Raw genomic sequence first — 22953 nt, 5'->3', positions numbered from 1 at the left:
ATAAAGATAGTAGATCTCTCTCTTTCCTGTTCATTCTCTTTTTCTCTCTTTCTTCCTCTCCCTCTTTCACTTCTTCTTCCCCTTCTTTCCTTCTCTCTCTCTCCCCACCCTCCCTCCCTGCCCCCGCCCTTTCCCCTTTCTTACTATGAACCACGTGATTTCTCTCCTGGGGTTTCTGCTGTTCTGCTGTGTGTCTTATTCTCTGCTATCCGGTTTACTCTGCTTGCTTATTACTTGGGTTTTCAAAAAGTCATCATGGCCAACACTCTCTATGATCCTTTTATATTACAACTTTTAAGTTTTAGTTCCTTTTATTAACTATCTCAGACTGCCTTCCAGTTCTGAATTCTTTTTTTAAATTTATTTTTATTTTTTAATTTAGTTTCAAGTATACAGTACATTGGTTAGACATCTATATAGTTCATAAAATGGTCCCCCCAATTGCACCCTCCCTCCCCTGACCCTCCACCTCCAATGTATTAATGCTAACTGCATTCCCTATGCCATGCTCCTCATGCCCATGACCAATCATCAGCTACTAATTTCTATTTCTTTAACCCTTCACCCCATTCTCCCAGCCCCCCAAACCCTCCTCCCCTCTGTCCATCACCAAATTGTCCACTATATTTATGAGTCTGTTTTTGATTAGTTTGTCCTTTTTATTCCTTAGATTCCACATATAAGTAAAATCATATAGTGTTTATCTTTCTCTGTCTGACTTAAATACCTTCTAGGTCCATATATCTTTTTCCATCCCCTTCCTTTTCATATGTAGGAGTCTTGTTTTCTTATCCTTTCAGCCACTCTATCTTTTGGTTGGAGCACTTAACTCTTTTCCTTTTAAGGTATTTATCGATAGGAATGTAGTTGTTACCATTCTTTAGGCTGTTTTTGATACATGTTTTTTCTTCTTAAAGAAGTCCCTCCAACATTTCCTGTCATACTGGCTTGGTGGTGATAAATTTCTTCAGCTTATTTTTGTCTGGGAAGCTCTTTATCTGTCCTTCAATTCTAAATGATAGCTTTGCTGGATAAATTATTCTTGGTTGTAAATCCTGGGTCTTCATCCTGTCAAATATCTTGTGCCAAGCCCTTCTGTCCCACATAGTTTCTTTTGAGAAATCAGCTGCCAGTCTTATAGGTTTTCTCTTACAAGTATCTATCTGTTTTTCTCTTGCTGCTTTTAATATTCTTTCTTTGTATTTAACCTTTGGCATTTTAATTATGATGTGTCTTGGTGCGGGCCTCTTTAGATCCCTGATTTTTGGAATTCTTTGAGCTTCCTGGGGTTTTATGTCCATTTCCTTCACCAAATTAGGAAAGTTTTCCATCATTATTTCTTCACACAGCTGTTCAACATCTTGATTTTCTTCAGTTACACCGATCAGATGGATATTTAGACCCTTAATAGTGTCCCATATGTTCCTTAAATTATTTTTATTGTGGTGGCATCTCATCTGTTGCCATTCTGATTGTGTGTCTTTGGCTTTCCCATCCTCTAGATAGGGCATTTGATCCTTTTCTTTATTCCTTTGTGTGTTCCATTTAATATACTTCTCATCTCAGATAATGTGTTCTTCATTGCAGACTGCTTCTCTTTTATAATTTCCATTTCCATTTTTATTTATTTTTTTTAATGAAGTTCTCACTGAATTTATCTACACTTCCCAATAGTTCATTGAGCATCTTTATAACCAGTGTTTTGAATTCTGCATTTGTTAGATTACTTGACTCCACTATATCTGGATCTCAGCTCTGTTCTCTCATATGGTTTCTGCTGCTTTGTCTTCCCATTTTGGCTTCCTTTATGGGTCTGTTTCTATGTATTAAGCAAAGCTCCTGAGTTTCCCAGTCTTATTAGTGTGGATTTGTGAAGTAGGTATCCAGTGGCACAGTCCTGAGAGGGGCTCAGCTGCAAGTCAAATTTAGCCCAAGCCTCTGCCCCTCCAAGGCCACCTGTTAAGATTCAGCAAGCAATCCACAGATGCTGTGCTTATAGTTGCCTCAAAAGGCCACACCAGAAACCAAGTGTGAGTCTAGGTGCTGCTCAACAAGGAGCACCTGACTCGCTGAGGATATACCTGGATGTGGCTTGGGTGGGGCCACGATTTGGGGGAGGTGGGGTTTCAGGGAATCCTCTGAGGGGGGGCCACTTCTGTTATCCAGTTTGATGACGTCAGGGCTATGGCGCTGCTGTGTCCGTGCACTGGGAGCGGGGAGGGCTCAACAGGGAACAATGGATACCACTGGCTCTTCCATATAGAGCGAATCTCACTTAGTCCCTCACTCTGACAATGTCTCCCTGTAAGTCCCTGGTGCCCCCTGTGCACAGCTGAATGGGCACTGGTGCTCAGAGCGAGCAGGTCTGTTACGGAGAAAATCTGCTCTCAGATGCAGCCCCTTTAAGAGGCATCTGCTGCTGCCGCAACCTCTGTCTCACTCAGCCGCTGGAGACTGGGCAGCCCAGCGTCCTAGCTCCATCCTACCTTCTGCTGTTGTAGGGTGTTTTCTTGGACTTCTCCCTAGTTGTATGGCTTGTTCCTCTAGATCCCAGGCGATTTTTCCTTGCTACTGCTCCTTGTTTCCATCACAACTTTGGTTTGATCGTCAGAGGGATGAACAGAGCCTCTATCATCTACACCATTTTTTTTTCTCTCTCTCCCAGTTCCAAATTCTTGACAGAGAGATCTTATTGGATCTCCTCATCTTTCTGAGCCAGGCCATAAGCCACTTTCTAGCCTATTTGTTGCTTTCTCATTGAATCACTTGTCTACCCTTGGCCAAATCTTCTGTGCCTGAGGTGAGTAGTGAGATCGTGTGATGGGGGCATGGTCATGGAAACAGCGGGTATTGTGAGTAGGTCGCATTCCCTTAGAAAGAAATATACATAGGCAGCAAAGATCTGCACCTTAGTACCATGTCTCAGTTCATGAAATCTTCTGCTCAGCCTACCAGCTCTCTCACTCTGGCCCAACCATCCATTCCAAGCCCCAAACCTGAAGTCTGCCCAGTACAATCCATAAGTACCCAACCTTTTTGTCCAGTTAAAGCCCTTTACCTAAAGAGTGGTCATGATCCCTATGTGTCAGGCACTGTGCTAGTCATTTGAGATATAAAATGGAATAGAATATGGTCCCTTTCAGAGAATTACTTTAGTTAAGGAGATGTTCCAGCATACCATCAACTAATTTTTAGTGTATCAATGCTGTTACAGATTGGTATTACTAAAGTATGTTCTCAGAGTCCAGTGTTGAAGGTTAATAATTCTGCTTTGAGTAGAAAGAAAGAGCTGGATAAGAAGACTTCACAGAAGATGTGACATTATGAATGGGTGTTGAAATCTGAATTGGAATTGAGAAGGGGGTGAAGGCATTAGCAAAGCCATAGAGCTGTAAGTCACAGCCTATAAGACAACTGCTCTGTCCTATGTATGAAGCACATGGGAGCAGAGTTCTGCTGAGATATGGGATGGGAAGGTAGGGTAGACCCAACTACTGGTCATGGCAGCAATGGGTAGATAAGGATTCATGTAGTTATGGAGAAAAGGTGTGAGATAGAGAGACATGAGAGAGAAGAGCTAGGCAGTGACACATTCTATATACAATCTTAAATTTCATATTCACAACCATTTTTTGTTCAATTTCAAAAGCATTTACTTGACATTTAACATTTTGCTAAAAAGAGTTCAGAAGAGAGCTATGTTTGTATAGTGGCATCATAGTTAAACCCATGGGTGTGGATGATATCTCCCAGGAAGACCTGCAGAGGAAAAATGAACTGGTAGTTGGGAGACAGGGTAAGGACTGACATAAAAGATGTCTCCAAATAGCATTATTGACAAAGTAGGAGGAGAAACAGGGGAGAATAGAGGTAGAGACCAAGGGAAGAGATTTAGGAAAATAGGAATGGTCAGCAGCGTCCAGAGCTATGGAATGGTCAGATAAGATGCAGACTCTAATTTGGCATTCAGGAAGATTAGTATGAATGAGATATAGAGCAAGGAGGTGGTAGCGGTTTGTAGGGGTAGAAGGTAGCAGGCAATCACCTCCCAATTTCATTTAGAGCTGAGTCTGCACAAAAGAGTTTCATTTCAGTCAGTTTGAATACTTTGTTAGCAGCTCTTGGAAAAGATTTGTTGAGAAAGGAGACTGAAACTCTTGGCTTAAATGAAGGTCCTGGATTATTTATGGATTTAATTTATCCCTGTGATCCATGTTCCCAGTTGACATAGGCTATCAAGAGTTATTTGCATTCTTTTCTTCTTAAAAAAGTAGGAAGAATATTTAATCGTAACTGAGTTGCACTAATAGAGATTTTAATAAAATTTGGCTGAGCTCAGACTGGGAGGCTGAATAAACAATTGAAGAGTGGATGTTCCTCTGAGTGCACTCTGTGCACTGGCATAATTCTTAGGACTGAAATATAGTAATCCAAAGAATGCATAGGGCTTTCATAAATGCAGTTTAATTTAAAGTCTGTGCAAACACATGCAGTAAATATATACAATTTTCTGGGACTTTTTAAGCTTCCCTGTAACTTAGATAAAACTTAAAAAGAAAATATTTGAAAATTTGTTGGCATGCTCATTTAAATTAGTTTACCTTCCAGGGAAATCAAGATAAAGACTGAACTCTTCCCCCCACATACTCCTCACAAATACTCTTACATACTCAGCTTTTCTTTGAGGATAAGTGAGAGGGTGTGAAGAGTTATCACCATCTGGAGCTTAGAGAGCATCTCATACAGAGTCTTTGTTTTGCAGTGAGGAAACTGAGAGCCACTGAAATCACTTGTCCAAATGCCTGTTTCATGCCAGAACTAGGAAAGGAACTGACTTTAGGGTACTTGCTATAGGGCAAAATCCGCATAACTACTAATGCTAGCAATAGAAAAGCAACACAAGTAGAATCCTACCAAATCTTCCAATTCTACTCTAGACCTCTTGAATCCTACTAGAGATTTCCTTCTAAAAAAAAAAAGAAAAAAAAAATAGAATCTGATTATGCCATTCCTTTCATGTAAAAGTCTTCAGTGGCTCCCCAGTGTCTATGGTGTAAATCCCAGACTCCTCTGAATAATAACCAGACCCCTGCCTATTTCTGTGGTCCTGTGTACCCACCCCCTACCCCTCAAGCTCTGCCTTTCAGGCATATTCCCTCAAATGCAGTCCCAGATTCATGTTCTCACACCTTTCACTCTCTCTTCCTGGGGTCTCACTTCCTCCTCCCAGCACTTAGCAATGCCAGTTCACCCTTCAAACTCAGCCTAAGTATAACTGCCTCCCAGAAGCCTTTTCACACCTCCTCTCTTTGTGCTCTCATTCTAGGAGGTTGCATCTCTCTGTTATAGTATCTGCCACATTGATTGGCAGTCATTTATTTTTGTGTTTGACTGTTCGGCTAGGAGATCCTTGAGTTCAGATAGACTGTTACTCATGTTTAGATCCCGAGTGCACAATGCCTGGAATGGATAAGTTCTCAGTAAATGCTCATAGAATTGAATCGGACAACAACAACAACAATAACCACCACCACCGCCACCACCATCACCAACAACAACTCCAGACAGTTACGAGCCCCCTAACAGAATATTTAGGTTAAATTATCCATGAGCTCTTACCAGTTTGAAACTGCCCTCTTTGTCTACCTCTTCCTTTTGTTCTCCATAACCTTATAAGGAAATCGATTGACATGTCATTCCTCAGGGACACCAAATGTGTTTATTCCTCCCACTGAGCCCTTGTCTGTGGCATTAACTCTGCCTGGCAAGCCCGTCCTCCTTGTTTATTTAGAAGTTATTGACTACCTATACATCTCACGTTATGCTGGGCTCTTATCTTTACCTGTCTAAATGGGACTCCACTATTCCAGGGCCCCCTCAAGTCCTGAGTAGGACTTGCATCCTCTCCAAACCAACAGTCTCAGCTTTCTTTATTACTTTAGCACTTCCTATAGGTAATGCATATTCGATATTTAGTATATACTGCCTTTTAAGATTATTTTTCATTCTGGGCATATTATACACCAATCCAACTAAATTATAAGACTTTTATGGGCAGGAACTATATCTTCAGCTCCTAACTTTAAGAAGCACCTTAATACATATAGGCCAATAATCGAAAGGACTTGGGTGACTTTTTCATGGTGAGTCTCTGTGATTTCGTTACTGGAATCAGCCTAATATGTTATTCCTGGTGGTAGGTCAGGCTGGCTGTGGTCAGGGATTTTGGAATTAAAGAGCAGGAAGTGTAATTGTCCAAGTTTATTAAAAGTAAATATCTCCCAGATGGGATCATGTAAAGATTTCCCCGAATTGCAGTGATTTATAGACTTAATATAATAGCAATTAAAATTAGATTTTTCCTTCTCAGTAAGTATTTAACGAATTAGTAAATAATGTCCCATTGCAAAGGCTCCCACCTCGAGCAATTGGGGGGATCATTTTATGAACTACATAGATGTCTAACCAATGTATTGTATATTTGAAACTGTTTTAAATAAATAAATTAAAAAAAAAAGAAAAGAAAAGGCTTCCACCCCAATTAAAGACCAATTGCACTAACACTTCAGGGTTTCAACCTTGCTTCCTTCCTAATAACAGGTGCCATGTCATTTATTAAAAGGAAAGAAAACAGAACAAAACAGGGCAAACACATTTCTTAAGTGCAGTTTGTTAAACTCCTGTTTAAATAAATGGGTCAAAGGGAAGTAAAAAATAATCGGAGGATCACTGTAGGAAAAACCTTTAAGTCTGGACCTGGGAGACCTCTGGAGAGGAGGCAGTGGTAGAAACTTCACATTCTGGAGGGAAGGGCCCTCCACCCACTTCCCCCACTTCTTCCTTCTCTCTAGCTTAATCCCACCAGAAACTACCAAGATGCCTAGAATAAAAGGTTTCAAGTTCAATAGTCACATTCTCTCCAAATACAAAAAGCAGTTACAATTCAACTCAACGCAGAATCTTGTGTGTAAAGTTACTGAGACATCATATAAAAAGTTAGGTTTAAAGATGGTTCTGTATTTTTGCATGTATTTTGTTTTGAGAGTATCTGAATATGTATTTTGAGAGGCCATCCCTTTCAGATCTCAAAGCACAAAAAGCTGTACTAGTTAAAATATTTTAGTACTCTTCGACAGATTGAAAATGTTCATTCTTTTGTTGTTTTGTGTATGTGCACATATTTCCTGTTATACTATACTACATAAGTAAAGAAAAAATGCTGTAACCAGTGTCATCTTGCTCTCAGTGTTCACTGGAGCTGGTGGTGACAAAAGGCTTTAAATATGCCTTTCCCCTTTCCCTTCCCGGGGACAGCTGGGAAAGAAACTGGATAACCCTCAAAGAAAAGGCATTTGGAAGTATTTCAGAAAAACATTGTCCTTTCACATAAAAAAATCAATCATAAGATTCCAGAGATAACATAAAATGGTGGCAAAGGTCAGATTTTTTTTTTTTTCCTATAAATATCACTGAGATGACTAGTTAGCAATTTTGGGGGAAAAGCAATCTAAGCCATCTAGTAAAATGCCAACAGGAAAGTATAAATATTAAACCACAATCCAGCATGAAGAAAATAACCTGAAGATTTATCAAACGTTAGAGGAGGTATACTCTGCATGCTCGAGGTTTAGACAGGGCTTAATGATGACTTCATAGCACATAAAGATTTATAGTAATTGTACTGAGTGTCCAGCACTGTGTTCCTAACAGCATCTGGCCCACAGTGGCTTCAGTAACTACTTGTGGAATGTGAAGATGCACAGATGTCTGGATGAGTGTGTAGGCCCTTCAATCTGATAGGCGAGGAGAGTCTTCCGTGTTCATGTGCATGTCTTGGCTGTCTTTGAACCTGAAGGAAGGAGATGAAAAGACCTTATGGGGCCATCAGGCACCACTTCTGACACCTCAGGGCTGTGCTGTCCTTCATGTTTTATGAGAAGAAATAAATTTCTTTTAAGGATGTAGGGTGAGGAGAGTGTGTGTGGTGGGGGTTGGTGTCGTGGGGGGAGTGAATTTCTAAATGTTCTTTAAGTAACTTTAATCCCTTTTTCTTTTTTTGTGGTGGCAGATAAAATGTTGCTTCTCCTGCTTCATGTCCCTTTCTCTAGCTAAAAAGTAACTAAGAGAGAATTGAAAGCTGAAAAAAAGAGTTCTTTTATCTGGATTTGTGTTAGTTTCATGAATAAGTGCCTACTGTGTGCCTTCAGAGAGCTATGGAGAAGAACTCAGACATAACCCTTGCCTTGGAGTTTATCATGTGAAAATGCCTGGTCTTTATTAGTGTTTTCCTTGTGGCATTTTGTTTTCAGAGAATGCTCAATATTAGACTTCTATACTTTAATAGCCTTGGAGAAGTACGGATCCAGAATACATTATAGTCATTTGTCTTGGCCTTGTTCGTGGGCTGAGTTCATCACTGTTTTATTTTCAGCACAGCTCCTTTTTCTCCCTCTTACTGTAGAGTTATTAATAGTAATAGGAGCTTCGTGGCTTCAGTCAGCGGCATGCCTGAGAGGGATGTTCAAAAGAGATAGGAAGGATTCATCTCCCAAGTAATTTGTATGCCAGGGAGTACCACTCCTTAGAAACCATGTTCTTTGTAGCTGATGTGGTTCATAATAGGGCTGGCATGGAGAGGCAAACCATGGCAACCAGGACAGACAGAGAAAACCTGGAGCCCAGAACTAAAGCCCTCCTCCCTCCACCCCAGGGTTACATAGGTGCTAAGTGTGGGCCAGGTGGAGGCACCAGCTGCAGTGGGAAAAAGAACAAGGCAGCTGGCAGACCACAGCACCTAAGTGATCATGGGCAGTCCGGGAAGAGGGTCTGAGCGTAAATAGCTGACAGCAGGGATATGGGAGATGATTAAGTGTAGTGGTTAGGAAGGGTGGCTTTTGGAAACAACAGATGAAGAGTTAAGTGAAATACAGGGTATACATAAAATGGAATATTATTCAGCATTAAAAAAGAAGAGAATCCTGCATATGCTACAGCATGGATGAACCTTGAAGATGTTATGCCAAGAGAAATGTGCCAGTCACAAAAAAACCCAATACTGTGTGGTTCCACTTATTTGAGGTTCCTAGATGAGTCAGATTTACAGAGACAGAAAGTAGAATGATGGCTGCCAAGGGCTGGGGGAAGGGGGCTGGGGAGTTGTTTAATGTGTATAGAGTTTAGGTTTCGCACGATGAGGAAGTTCTGGGGCTTGATCGCACAACAATGTGAGTACACTTAACATTCCCAAATTGTACACTTAAAAATGGATACTGTGGTAAAATTTATGTTACTTGTATTTTGCCACAATTAAATTTAAAAAAAAAAATCAGATATACCCTAAAAGAAAAAAAGAAAGGCAGCTTTGAAGACAGGCTCTCTGAGTTCAATTCTGGCAGAGACACTGAGTAGATGGGTACCTTTGGGCAAATCGAGTGACTTCTCTGGGCTTTGGTTTTCTGTTCTGGGAGTGACAATAATGGTATTTATTTATACTATTGGATCGTAGTGAGGATTAAATGAGATACTATATGTAAAGCCCATAGCACTTAGAAGAGCACAATAATGTTAGTTTTCACCATCGTTATCAGGAGAACATATAACATTTCTAGTATATAAGCAGGTGATTTGCTTTAGGATGTCTGTGAGCATTTTAAGGGGATGGGTTCCAGATACCAGGCTCAGACTGAGGAGCATGACCTCAATTCTTAGTGGAGTCTGTAAAGAGCAGGTGTGGCCTTACAACGAATGTCCTATAGGGACAGATGCTGACTCACCACTGCTCCCAGATTAGAACCTCCAGTCATCACCCCTACAGGTAGCTGTCAAGTGACGCAAGGTGGGTAGAACATAAAAATCAGACAAAGGGAATCTAAAGCTCAGTGACCAGAGAGAAATTTGTCCCAGTCATTAAGACAGATACTCCTCTAAAATGAAGGACTTCTTATATTTCTTCTGGAGTGTCAAATATTTTCCCTCTCCTTCAGCCAGGAGGGTACAGCCCTACATTATGAAAGAATTGCAATTCAGAACATCATGGGCCTTTTCAATTAGACCACCTTCTTGATTTCTTCCAGTGATGGTCAGGTTGAAAAACAGCCACAGGTCAGGAGAGTCTTTCCATCAGTACTGTGCAGTCTTGACTGCACCGTTATCACCTGACAAGTCACTGAGTGGCAGACGGACTCGTTTCTGGAATCTTTCCATTTCAGCCATTTCTTCTTGTGTTGTTTGGAAAGCAAGCACATACATGGACACGAAGTGGGAAGCTTTCTTAATGTCATATCAGCTCAAGGTGTCCTTTGTTCTAGCTTCTGAATATGGGGTGACAATTCTGAGAACAGCCTGCTAAGAGAACAGGGAAGTACTCTCATGAGTTAATGGGTTGCTAATCAGCCCATTTACAGAGTGATACTGTTAAATTATTCTGCAGCTCCAATTAGGGGAACTCAGACTGGAGCCCGTATTTTAAGAGTTCTCCTTGTCATTTTTGTCCTGGGATTTAAATAGAATTTTTAATGTTGGTAGAGCAAACTGGAACATTTCCTAATTCTGAAAAGTAGCAGAGGAATCATAGACAGGGGCCCCCTTTCTGATATGGGCAGATGCACTGGTGGGGAAAATGGGCCGTATTTGCTGGCAGAAGTCACTTAAATTCCCTTTTAGTTTCCATTAAAGTCCTGCATGCATTGTATTCTTTTACAACTGCAGACTTAGATGTCAGAATGCTCATTTTCATAAATAGGTCTGAAAAACATAATCACATTCACCCCTTGCTGTTTTCAACTTTGGAGTAACTTTTCAGAACACACTGTTTTAATTAGCACTGACTCATAAGAGTTAAGGTCAGAATTCCAAGGCAGCTTGGTATAATTTTATTATAGAAGAGAATCATGAATTTTTAAAAGAAAGTTTTCTTTTGCTGCTGCCTCTTTTTTGTGTATGTATGTGTATGTGGGGTGGAGAGGTAGGTAGCCTTGTTAGGTGGGCTATTTTTTTTTTTTTTGATTAAAAAATTTTTTTTACAGCTTTAATGAAATAATAATAGATAATTAGTTGCTCATATTTACAGTGTACAATTCAATGAGTTTTTTCAATTATATTTGGTATACAATATTAGTTTCAGTTGTACAGCATAGTGATTAGAAATCTGTATAATTCACAAGAGTGATCACCCAATAAATCTAATACACCTGTACTCCCTTACATGTTTATTACAATATTATTGACTATTTTCCTTATGCTATACTTTATATCTCCATGACTATTCTGACTATCCATTTATACTTCTTAATTCCTTTGCCCTTTTTCACCAACCCCTCAACTCACCTCCTATCCAGTAACTCTTGAAATATTCTCTGTATCTTTGAGTTGGTCTCCATTTTTGTTGTTGTTGTTTATTTTGTTCTTTAGATTCCGCATGCATGTGAAATCATATGGCATTTGTCTTTATCTGACTTACTCCATTCAGCATAATACCTTCTAGGTCCATCAAAGCAATATCTTTTTCCATCCCCTTCCTTTTAGTCTGTGTGTGTCTTTTAATCTGAATTGAGTGTCTTGTAGGCAGCATATGCAGGAGTCTTGTTTTCTTATCCATTCAGCCACCCTCTCTGTTGAGTGGAGCACTTAATTCTTTTTCATTTGAAGTTTTTGTTGATAGATATGTAGCTATTGCCATTATTTATTCATATTTTTGCTACATATTTCTTTTTTTGTCTTCTTAAAGAAATCTCTCCGACATTTCCTGTAATAGAGGCTTGGTGGCGATGAACTCTTTTAGTTTTTTCTGGTCTGGGAAGCTCTTTATCTGTCCTTTAACTCTAAATGATAGCTTTGCTGGATAAAGTAATCTTGGTTATAGATCCTGGGTCTTCACCATGTTGAATATTTTGTGCCAAGTCCTTCTGTCCTGCAAAGTTTCTTTTGAGAAATTAGCTGCCAGTCTTATGGGAGCTCCCTTGTAGGTAACTAATTGCTTTTCTCTTGCTGCTTTTAAGATTCTTTCTTTGTATTTAATCTTTGGCATTTTAATTATAATGTGTCTTGGTGTGGGCCTTGTTGAGTTCATCTTTTTCGGGGACTCTCTGAGCTTCCAAGGTTTGTATGTCTATTTCCTTCACCAGATTAGGGAAATTTTCTGTCATTATTTCTTCAAATAGATTTCAGCTTCTTGCTTTCTCTCTTCTTCTTCTGGTACCTCTATGAGGTGAAAGTTTCATGTTTGATGTTGTTCCATAGGCTCCTTAAATTATCTTAATTTTTTTGCATTCTTTTTTCTTGTTGCCATTCTGATTGGGTGTCCTCTGCTAGCCCGTCCTCTATACCAGTGTTTGGACTTCTGCTTCCTCCACTCTGTCGATTCTCTCTGATATACTCTTCATCTCAGATATTGTATTCTTCATTTCTGACTGGTTCCCTTTTATAATTTCCATTTTCATGTTTTTTATTTCTTTGTTAATGTTCTCACTGAGTTCACCTACCCTTCCCCTAAGTTCACTGAGCACCCTTATAACCATCCTTTTGAACTTGGCATCTGGTACATTGCTTGACTCCATTTCTCCTGCATCTCTGTTCTGTTTTTTCATGTAGAATATGTTTCTTTGTCTCCTCATTTTGGCTGCCTTTCTGTGTCTGTTTCTATGAACAAAGCAAAGCTCCTAAGTCTTCTGGTCTTATTAGCATGGCTTAGCAGGTGTCCAGTGGGACAGCCCTAAGAGGGATCCAGCTTCAGGCCAAGTTTAGCCCCTGCTTGTGCCCCTCCAGGTTCACCTGGTAAGATTCAGCAGTCGGTCCCCAGATAGCTGATACCCATGCTGTGCCTATAGTTGCCTCAAGAAACTGAGGCTGGGTGCCACCAGTGTGGGGTTTGGAGCTGCTCAGCAAGGGGCACAGGGCATGCCGAGGACACCACTGGATGTGGCTTGGGTAGGGCTACAGGTTGGGAGAGGCAAAGTTTCAGGGAGTCCTTAGGGCGGAGTAACCTCTGTTATCCAGTTTGATGACATCTCAGCTATGGAAGCGCTTGTATCTGCACACTGGGAGGGGGAGGGCTCAACAGAGGAACAATGGATGCCGCCAGCACTTCAGCCTCACCTCCAGCCCTTGCCCCAAAGCGTGACTACTCAGCATCCTCCTGTACATCCCTGACACCCCCTGATTAGCCTACCTGGCACTGGAACTGAGAGCGAGTGAGTCAGTCATTGCAGAAGTTCAGTCGCGGTCACATACCCCTTAAGAGGAACGTCTGCACCTGCCAGCTGCAGCTGCCACAGCCTCTGTCTGTCTCACTCAGCTGCGTGAGACCAGGCAGCCTTGCATCTCTGGCCCCTTCTACCATTTCAGAGTGATTTCTTGTTTCTTTCTCTAGTTGTAGTGCCTCTGTTTATCTAGACCCCAGGCGACTCTGCTTGCTGTTTGCTCTGTGGTTTCATCACAACTTTAGTGTGGTTGCAAGAGGAGATGTACAAATGCTCTATGCCATCTTGCCCTTCCCTGGATGGGATATTTTTATTTAAATGCCTTGGAGCCTAAAATAAAATACCATGCATGTGTTCCCCAAGTAAGGCATACCTGATTTGTGAATATTTCTTGTATTTGTGGTGCCAGTTACATCAGAACCCTCCCCTACCTGCCTCACTGCAAAGCCACTCTCCTTCCCTTCTTGCCATTTGCTGTCTCCAGAGAACAGCCTCGGAGACCTTGGCCACTGATGCCAGCTTAAATCTGACTTGTGGGAACTTCTGATCTACTACCTCTTTTCCATGACTTCCTTTCTTTCTCTTGAAGCAATTATTCGTGCAATACAGTTTCCTGTATTCTCTAACTTTCATTACCATGGACTCTGCTAATTCTTCCTTTGGCAATTTTTCTCATATAAGTAGTGTAATGTTTAGGACCTTGGGCTTTGAATCAGAAGAACTGGTTCAAATCTTGGTTGTACAATTTATTGGCAGTATGACTTTAGGCAAATTATTTTGCTTTCCATACTTCAGTCTTCCTGTCTATAAATTAGGATAATAATACAATTATACTTACCTCCTAGTCTAGTTATGAGGATCATATATATCATTACAAGTTGGATGATGTGGTGGGAACCCATCGTAAGTGCTCAATAAAAGGGAATTGTTGATGTTGTTTGTTATTATTTTTATTTTAGTTTTTAAAAATTTTTCTCCCTAGCCTTACCACTCCTCTCTTTTCTAATTTTTACTCAGTTGTATGAAGAAAACACTTTTTTTTTTCTTTTGATTATCTCCCCTCATTTCTGTGTTTATCAAGCTGGGACACAGGTGACAATAGATAATAGTCCATCCAGAGTGAGGGATAGTCTGGGCATAGTGTGACCTGCCATAGGGAGCTGCTTAACAACTTGCTTTGCTCTCCTGCTATCCTCCACCAGTTACTAGGCCTAAGTGACCCTATGTATAGCTGCTACAGATCAGAGTAACACAGGGGATACTCTCGAATCAAGAAAAGCAAAACCATCTGCTTGGGAGGGGTAGGTGAGAGACATCAGACATATTAGCAGTGAGTACCATATCTTGAAATTTTTAACAAGATCTTTTCAAAATTCTAGAATTTCTACTTTAGTCTTAATCCTCATCAAATTAAAAATGCTTTTTGATTTATGTTATCGTTTAAGATATATGGAAAAAGCAAAATCATTTCTTATTTAATTTTATTATTTTTCTGCTTTGTATAATTGTTAGTATTGTGATAGTATACAGTTTTTTTAACTGAAACCGCATAGCGTTTCAGTTATATCAGAGGTTAAATAGGCCTTTGCATTGTAGCTGATAAAATTATTTATATGAGGAAAATAAGCTCTTAAGTCCAACTAATGAAAGAAATTTTTAGAAGATCATATGTTTGTAAGTGGGAGACTGAATGCATATAGCATGATAAGTAAGATGCAAGTTACTTTTTGGTAGGCTCTGTCTCCATTCTGTCTAGATGAGACATTGACCAGGAGAGATCCAAGAACTCATTCGATGTTAAATGCAAATGGTATTTCTCAGGAATTGGATTTGCTTTTGTATTAGTCAGGGTTCTCCAGAAAAACAGACCCAATAGGAGACTATATATATATATATTTATTTATTATAATAATAAATAAATATATATATAGAAGACTATATTTATTTATTTATTATAGGATTGGCTCAAGTAGTTATGAAGGCCGAGAAGACCTACAATCTTCTGTCTGCAAGGTGGAGACCCAGGAATGCTGATAATTCAGCCTGAATCTGAAGGCTTGAGAACCAGGGTACCACTGGTATAAGTCCTGGAGTCCAAAAGTCTGAGAACCAGGAGCTCCAATGTCTAGGGCAGGAAATTATGGACATCCCAACTGAAGAAGAGAGGGAATTCACCCTTTCTTTACCTTTTTGTTCCATTTGGACCCCCAAGGGCATGGCGGATGATGCCCACCTACATTAATAAGGGTGGATCTCTATACTCAGTCTACTGATTCAAATGCTAATCTCATCCAGAAACACCCTCACAGACATATCCAGAAATAATATTTTACCAGTTATCTGGGCATCTCTTAGCCCAGTCAAGTTTACACAGAAAATTAACCATCACAGCTTTTAATCCCCTTTGTAAGTGGAAGTCTTGTCCTTCAGGGCATGTTTGCTATCGTAACTTTGAGTTGAATACAAAGGCTATATCCATGGATGTTTATGGCACTTAAAATGATATTGAAACTCAGCTGGATTTTTAAAAATATAAATAAATACAAAATTTGTGTGCTTATGTGTTTAAATTGGAGAGATTAAACAACTGTTGTAGATCTGCTTTTGGACTGCTTTGAGTAATTTGCCAACATTCATCCAGTTTTAATTATCCTGGCCCACCCACTGATTCAATCAAATCAAGAGTTTTCACACTAGGCATTTAAAAGAGAAAGGAAAGAGAGATTAATTTATTTGAATTCTTTAAAGAGAAAGAGAATTAGTATGCATTTCTGCGTTTTCCACTTCTCATCCCAAGTTACTATTGTGCTAGCAGGCAAGGGGTTCTCAAATTGTGGTTTGTGAACCATACTTATCTATCTGAATTTCCTGGGGGGGCTTGTTAACATGGACATTCCTGGGAGACACTCTAGAACTCCTGACTTGGCATTTTTGGAGTTGAGTTTGGTAAATTGCATGGTTAACAGCCCCCTAAATGATCTTTATGAACTCTAAAGTTTGAAAACCACTGATCTAGACATTCTTCTTTGGGATGTATGTGATTGACAGTGAAAGTGATGGTAATGGTCCCTTTTGATTCAGGATTTGGTTTTGCTGGGCCTTCATTTTTTAGATTCTTGACCTTTTTGGGCGTGGATTTTAACTTGTTAGGGCTGCCATAATAAAATGGGTGGCTTAAACAACAGGAATTTATTTTCTCATAGTTCTGCAGGCTAGAAGTCCAAGATCAAGGTGTCTGCAGGGCTGGTCTCTGGTGAAATCTCTGTCCTTGGCTTGAAGATGGCTTGCTTCCTTGTCTTCACATGGTTTTTCCTCCTTGCATATGTTGTTGTCTGTGTCTTAATCACCTCTTCTTATAAAGACACTGGTCATATTAGATTAAGACCCATCCATATAACCTTATTTTACCTTATTTACCTCTTTAAAGGCCATATCTCCAAATGTTGTAAGACACCGGAAGTTAAAACTTCAACATATGAATTTGGGAAGGGGGGACAGTTCAGCCCATACCAGTCTAAATGGATTTCAAAACACTGTATGAGTAAGTGAAAGACAAACACCACAGTTTTCTTATAAAGTTCTTTTCCCATTGCAGCTTCTGTCCAATAGTAGGGAAACCTACTCTTCATTGGTCTCTGGGTCTCTCTCCTCTTAGGCAGCAGGAAGGAGGTAGGAACAGTGACAATTTGCTTTTCATTGGCTCCACTCCTGGTAAGCTTCATTTCTTTGAATGTAGGACAGTCTAAATCTAGTTACTACTGGCTCAGCTGCTTTAAGTGATAATGAGCGAAGGTTCTTGAAGGGAATCTGAGAAGCCAAAACTTCTTTCATAATGAATATTAGGATTTTTTTTTGCTTTTTTACTGGACGGCATCTGCACTGATTGTGCAAGAGCAATGGTGGCTAAAACTGTTGGTGCTTTAGCATGAATTAAGGCAGTAGCACCAAGCTGGACTAGCAGTCTTTATAATTTTACCACTGTGTATTTGCATTGCAGAAAAAAAATGCCAGTTTCATTTCAAAATGCCCTTGATGAAATAGTAAAAATTATTAAGGTTATGAAATCTCAAGCCTTGAATATACAACTTTTTAGTATTCTATTCTACAAAATGAGAAGTATGCATAAAGTATTTCTGCACATAAATGCTCAGTGGCTGTTTTGAAGAAGAGCACTTATGAAATTGAATTGTGAGTCAAACTAGCCCCTTTTTTCACGAAACATCATTTTAACTTTAAAGGATAAGTAATAGAGGAACTACGGTTATTCAGAGTCATAGCTGGCAGACATGTTTGCAAAAATGAAGTGAGCCTAGTGCTTCAAGGAAAGCAACAGACAGTATTTGTTGCTCATAATAAAATTCAAGCTTTCAAGTGAAAATTAGAATTTTGGAAAACTTGTATCTGTTACTGTGAGCTTGATAGCTTACCAGCTGTTAAAGATTTTTCTGGTGAGGTTGGTTATTAATAAATGTAATTTTTTAAATATCATGTAATGAAATGTGTCAATATTTGTGAAACCTTCATAACTCATTGAACCACTATTTTCCAAATGACCAATGCAGGATGCTGTAAAATGCATAAGTAAAAGACCCATTCAAAGTTCAAGACAGACCAACAAATATTTCTGTAACAGAGTATAAAAAGTTCATTGATATGATTTCAGATTCTACATTGCAACTAACCTTTAAGAAACTACCAATGTCAAGTGTTGGTATGTTATTAGAGAAGAATATTCACAATTATCTGAAAGGATTATTCTGAATACTCTTTCTTTTTCAAACTGCATATTGGATTGAGGCTGAATTTTCTTCATTTACTTCAACCAAAAGCATATTGCATCAAAATAGATTAAATGCAGAAGCAGATAGGAGGATCTAGTATCTTCTATTTAAGTGAAACATTAGAGATTTACAAAAATTAGAAAAAATGGCATCTTCTCACTAATTTTGTTCTATTTAGGAATGTACAAATATACATAGAAATTTGTTATGTAACATGTATTGGGTTTATCCTTGCTATTTTAAAATGAATTAAATACACATTAAAATTTTTTTTGCAATTCTAATTTCTAATAGTGGATATCAGTGAATATAACCAACATAAATTATGAATATAATTTGAATATAATATGAACTATGAATATAACCAACAAAAATTACTGGGGTCCCCTCTTTGGGGACCCCAGTAATTTTTAAGAGTGCGAAGGGGTCCTAGGACCAAACAATTTGAGAACTACTGACTTAGGGAGACATTTTTCTATCTACATTGTAGTAATTGGACGAGTTAACTTTGATTCATGCTACACTTAAAGTCAAATATATGTGAATGCTAAACACAGTAAGCTTGACTTTTGCTCTTCTCATTGGCAGAAGAGTCAATGATTTCTATATGGAAATATTCTCACGCATAGATCAATGCTTGTTTTACCTTTCCTAATTCCAAATAAGCTTAGGCAATCATGAACAAACTGGAAAAGAAAAGCCCTCTATAAAAACTAGTGTTTCTGAGAGATGTGTTTCAATCTAATGAAAATGTATTTAAATTAACAGAGATTAAAATCTACCCTTTAGAAAGACACTTGGAAATCTTGTCATAAATGTGCCCTTTTCATCATGCTGCCCCTATTTTCTCGTTTTCCAATTTATAGGGCATTTGTTTCTTTTATTCTTTCTTCCTTACCTCTTCTTTTATTCATTCCCCCTTCCTTCCCTTTGCCTTATTTTATATAGCTGGAAATATTTCCTCATGTTTGCAGTTTTTGGTTTCTGCCGGTGTCCTCTAAGAAAGATGCTGAATCGGTAAATATGAGCAAGGCATTGACAAAGTGTAGGTGCATCTTTGCATTTACAGCTCCAGGACTTAAACAGTCTTCCATTCAGTATGTAAAATTCAACACTGTAGTTTATGCTGTGCTTCTATTCTTAGATTTCTAGAGACTGTGAAGTAAGATTAGGAGAAAGGATTTTAACTTAAAACTTACACCTTCTAGAAGAAATGACTTCAAAATAAATTCTACTATTATCCTGTGTTCTTAATAGATTTCTTTCTCATTTTTCCTCTAGTCCAAGAGTCACTCCCGAGTTGGCCTGAAATCAAGCACGAAGCAAAAGGTACGTTGCCCCCACTTTGCATTTTTCTTTAAAAACATAATTTTGGTAGGAACTTTAATTTTTTTCCTGAAGAGAAAAGAATGACTTGTTTAGAAGGCAAGGATACATCCAGAAACAAAGTATTTTGGGATTATCATTTACTTTGCTTCCATAATAGCAAAACGGAAATTGGAGAGAGGTCTTTGAAATGACATGGAATGAGATATTCCGGAAACCCAGTGACAGAATCTAAGAATTTCCCATGGCTTACAAGCAATTCTGAAAGCAAGGTCAGAAGATACACTTCCAGATTCAGCTCTTTTATTTTCTAAGCCCCTCACAGCGAAGGTATCTGTTCCTAGCTCAATTCATATTTTTACCAAACTTTATTCTCTCAGCACCTGCTGTGGAGAATGACCCTAATCTATGACCTGTGGTGAATTGGCTGAAACATGAGCTTTGTGAGCCAGAAAAAGTTGGTTTCAATTCCTGATTCTTTACCTGATATGTGACCTTGGACCTATTTGTATGAAGAAGATAATCGTACCTATTAGTATAGTTTATTTTATTTGGGATAAAATGAGATAATAAATGTGAAAGCACTTATATCTAGTACCAAGCACAAAATAGGCACTTAATTTTTTTTAATTCTACAATATTTCATTGATTCCTTAGGTATATAAAATCATAGAAATTTTGAAATTCCAAATTCTTAATACTCAGACACACACACACACACTTATTTATTTACTTAATTTTCTCCATTATCTTCAGCATATGAGAGGAGTACCAATGCATAAGTACTCCACTTTGCCAGAGGTACCATTATCTCCTATGGCAATTCATTTCTCTTTGGATCACTGAAATTGTAAAATTTTAAAAATATATTTGTTCACTCTGAATAACCTATGATTTCTAGCCATTGTTCCCATTTCTGCTCTTGTAACTACCCAGAGTTAGTGTGACACATTCTCTCTTACGTATGGCAGTCTTTTCTAGATGGGAAGAGAAATAGCTTCCCTCCCCCAAATTCTTTTAATTTGTGCATTATGAATATCACAGTTCCTTTTATTATTCCTCATGTGATATATTTCTTAGACCATCATGAAATGGATTACTTGTCTTTGGATCTAAATCTATTTGCCAATATCATTCTCAAAAACCCAGGTAACATTTGCATTTTCATCTCCAAAGAAGTGTCCAGTGGGAACTCTCAAATGGCCAGTGGGGCAGATGTAATTGGACAGAGGGGCCCTCCACCACCCATCCGTCATCTGCTGAAGTGTATGATACTGAACCTGTCACCCTCAATTCCTTTAGAGGCAGTTCTCAAAATGATCTTCCTTACTTGGGCTAGTAAACTGAAAGGAGATGATCCCAGAAGAAGGGAGAAAGACATATCAGTCCTTCCTAGTCTCATACACTGACACTTTTTAATTCATGTTCAGCAAATTTTAAGCTATAAAATTTAAAAATTTATACTGCTATGAAATGATCAGTATTCACAGAGGTTAAGTACTGCACAGTAATCAAACATTTAAAAATATAATAATATGTATTAATTTATCAAAATGCCTTGACAGGGTCAAACATTTTTAGTGTTCTTCACATACTCCGTCTTAGAATGCTAACCTATTATTTTTTCTAGTTTTATTGAGAAATAATGGACATACATTGTCATATAGATTTAAAGCGTATGGCCTGATGGTTTGATTTACATTTACTGTGAAACAATTACAATAGATTTAGCTAACAGCCATCTTCTCATATAGACACAATAAAAAGAAAAAAAGTAAAAAAATTTATTCTTTCTTAGGATTTACTGTCTTAACAACTTTCCAAAAATCACACATCAGTGTTAGTTATAGCTTGGAAGTTTGTGCCTTTTGACCGTCTTCCTCCAATTGCAATTTGAAATGACAAAATCTTAATCCTCGGACACACACACACACACACATTTAAATTGTGTGAATTCCTGGTGATGCATAAGGTGATGACATAAATAGATTTATTAGAATTTGGAGTTCATGTTAAAAATTTATTTTTCTAATGTTGGTGTTTGAATTGTATAAAGTACTTGCCTAACCTTTCAGGATAATGGACATATTAACTCGGAATACTATTCTTGATGTAAATTGTTAAAACACTTCAAGAATGCAAATCACCTAAGAAGTGCTTAAGAAGATTAAAATAGGTAATGCCTATGAAAGTACTAAGCCCAGTGCCTAAGTAGATAGTAGTTATTTTTATTAGAGAAACATCATGTTAATTGAAACATCATGTTGATGGACAGACCTGGTTTCCAACCCAGCTTCAATACTTACCGGATAATGAGAGCTAACACTGATACAGCAAACACTGTGCTCCAGGTACAGTGATGAGCACTTAACAATGATCAACTCATTTAATACTCTTAACGGCCCTCTGAGGTAGGTGTTCTTATATCCCTCAGGGTCCATCAGGAGAATGAGATCACATCAATAATTTCAACAGAGAGAATTTGATATAAAGAATTGTTAACTGTTTGTAAAGGTGTTAATTAGGTAATGGAAAGAAAAAAGAAAACTCTTAAGATATCACATGAGTAGCAATTCTAGGCAGTAGTTGCCACTCCCAAGACTGAAGGAAGAAAGAGTGGGATTATTAAAACTTCTTAGATACTTAAAGGAAGAGCCCCACGGAGCTGACATTCAGACCTCTGAGGAGAGGGTGTTGGCCAGCACACTATGAGGCTGATTCTGCAAGTGCTGGGAGAAAACTGCAAACTGGGTTCAGTGGCTCTGCAGGAAGGCAGGAAGGGTGTGCCACTGAGGTGAGGCTCGGAGGAAGTGCCCAAGAAGCAGCAAGTTCCCTCTTATTCCTCCAGCTCTGCAGCCCCTCTAGCGCCCCCTACTGGCAGAACTAACAAAAAGCCAGCTGACTGAGCAGGAATGTGTTTTGCAGAGTCCCAGGCCTAGTATCACAAATCTGGTGACAGAAAGATGGGTTTGTAGGAAGAGAGACAATAACTTAACTGGTACAGGTATTAGCTCCATTTTATAGATGAGGAAACTGAAGTACAGATGTATTAAGCTGTGTTTGCCCAGTGCTATGGTCTGAATATTTGTGTTTTCCCCAAATTCAAATCTTAACCCCTAGAGGTAATGGGATTGGAAAGTGGGCTCTTATGAATGGAATTAATGCTCTTATAAAAGAGACCGCACAGAGCTCCCTACCACTTTCCACCATGTAAGGACACAGTGAGAAATTTGCAAAGCTCGCCTGACCATGCTGGCTTCCACCATCCAGAACTGTGAAAAATAAATTTCTGTTGTTTAGGAGCTACCCAGCTCTGTGTTATTTTGTTATATAGTTGTCCCCCCTTATCCGCAGTTTTGCTTTGCATGGTTTCAGTTACTCCTGGTCAACTGTGGTCTGAAAACATTAAAGAGAAAATTCCAGAAATAAATAATTCATAAGTTTTAAATTGCACACTAATCGGAGCAGCATGGTGACATCTTGCCGTCTGGCTCTGTCCCCCCTGGGACGTGAATCACTCCTTTGCCCAGTGTCTCCACCTATATACTCCCCCCACCTGTTAGTCACTTAGGAGCCCTCTCGGTTATCAGATCCACTATATTGCAGTGCTTGTGTTCAATTAACCCTTATTTTACTTAATAATGGCCCCA

General features: G+C 38.9%; 1 protein-coding gene across 1 annotated transcript in view; it reads left to right on the top strand.

The window, feature by feature from the left end:
• RASGEF1B (RasGEF domain family member 1B) overlaps window positions 1–22953 on the top strand; it is a 590398-nt gene that overhangs the window by 186707 nt on the left and 380738 nt on the right. The window contains exon 2 of the mRNA XM_039845559.1: window positions 19259–19306. Within this exon, the coding sequence (XP_039701493.1) occupies window positions 19259–19306 (48 nt within the window). The remainder of the gene's footprint in view (window positions 1–19258; window positions 19307–22953) is intronic.

The sequence above is a fragment of the Pteropus medius genome, unplaced genomic scaffold, assembly GCF_902729225.1.
Source record: "Pteropus medius unplaced genomic scaffold, Ma_sr-lr_union100, whole genome shotgun sequence".
Lineage (NCBI taxonomy): Eukaryota > Metazoa > Chordata > Mammalia > Chiroptera > Pteropodidae > Pteropus > Pteropus medius.
Note: the sequence above shows the minus strand (reverse complement) of the source record. Positions and strands in the feature narration are given on the sequence as shown.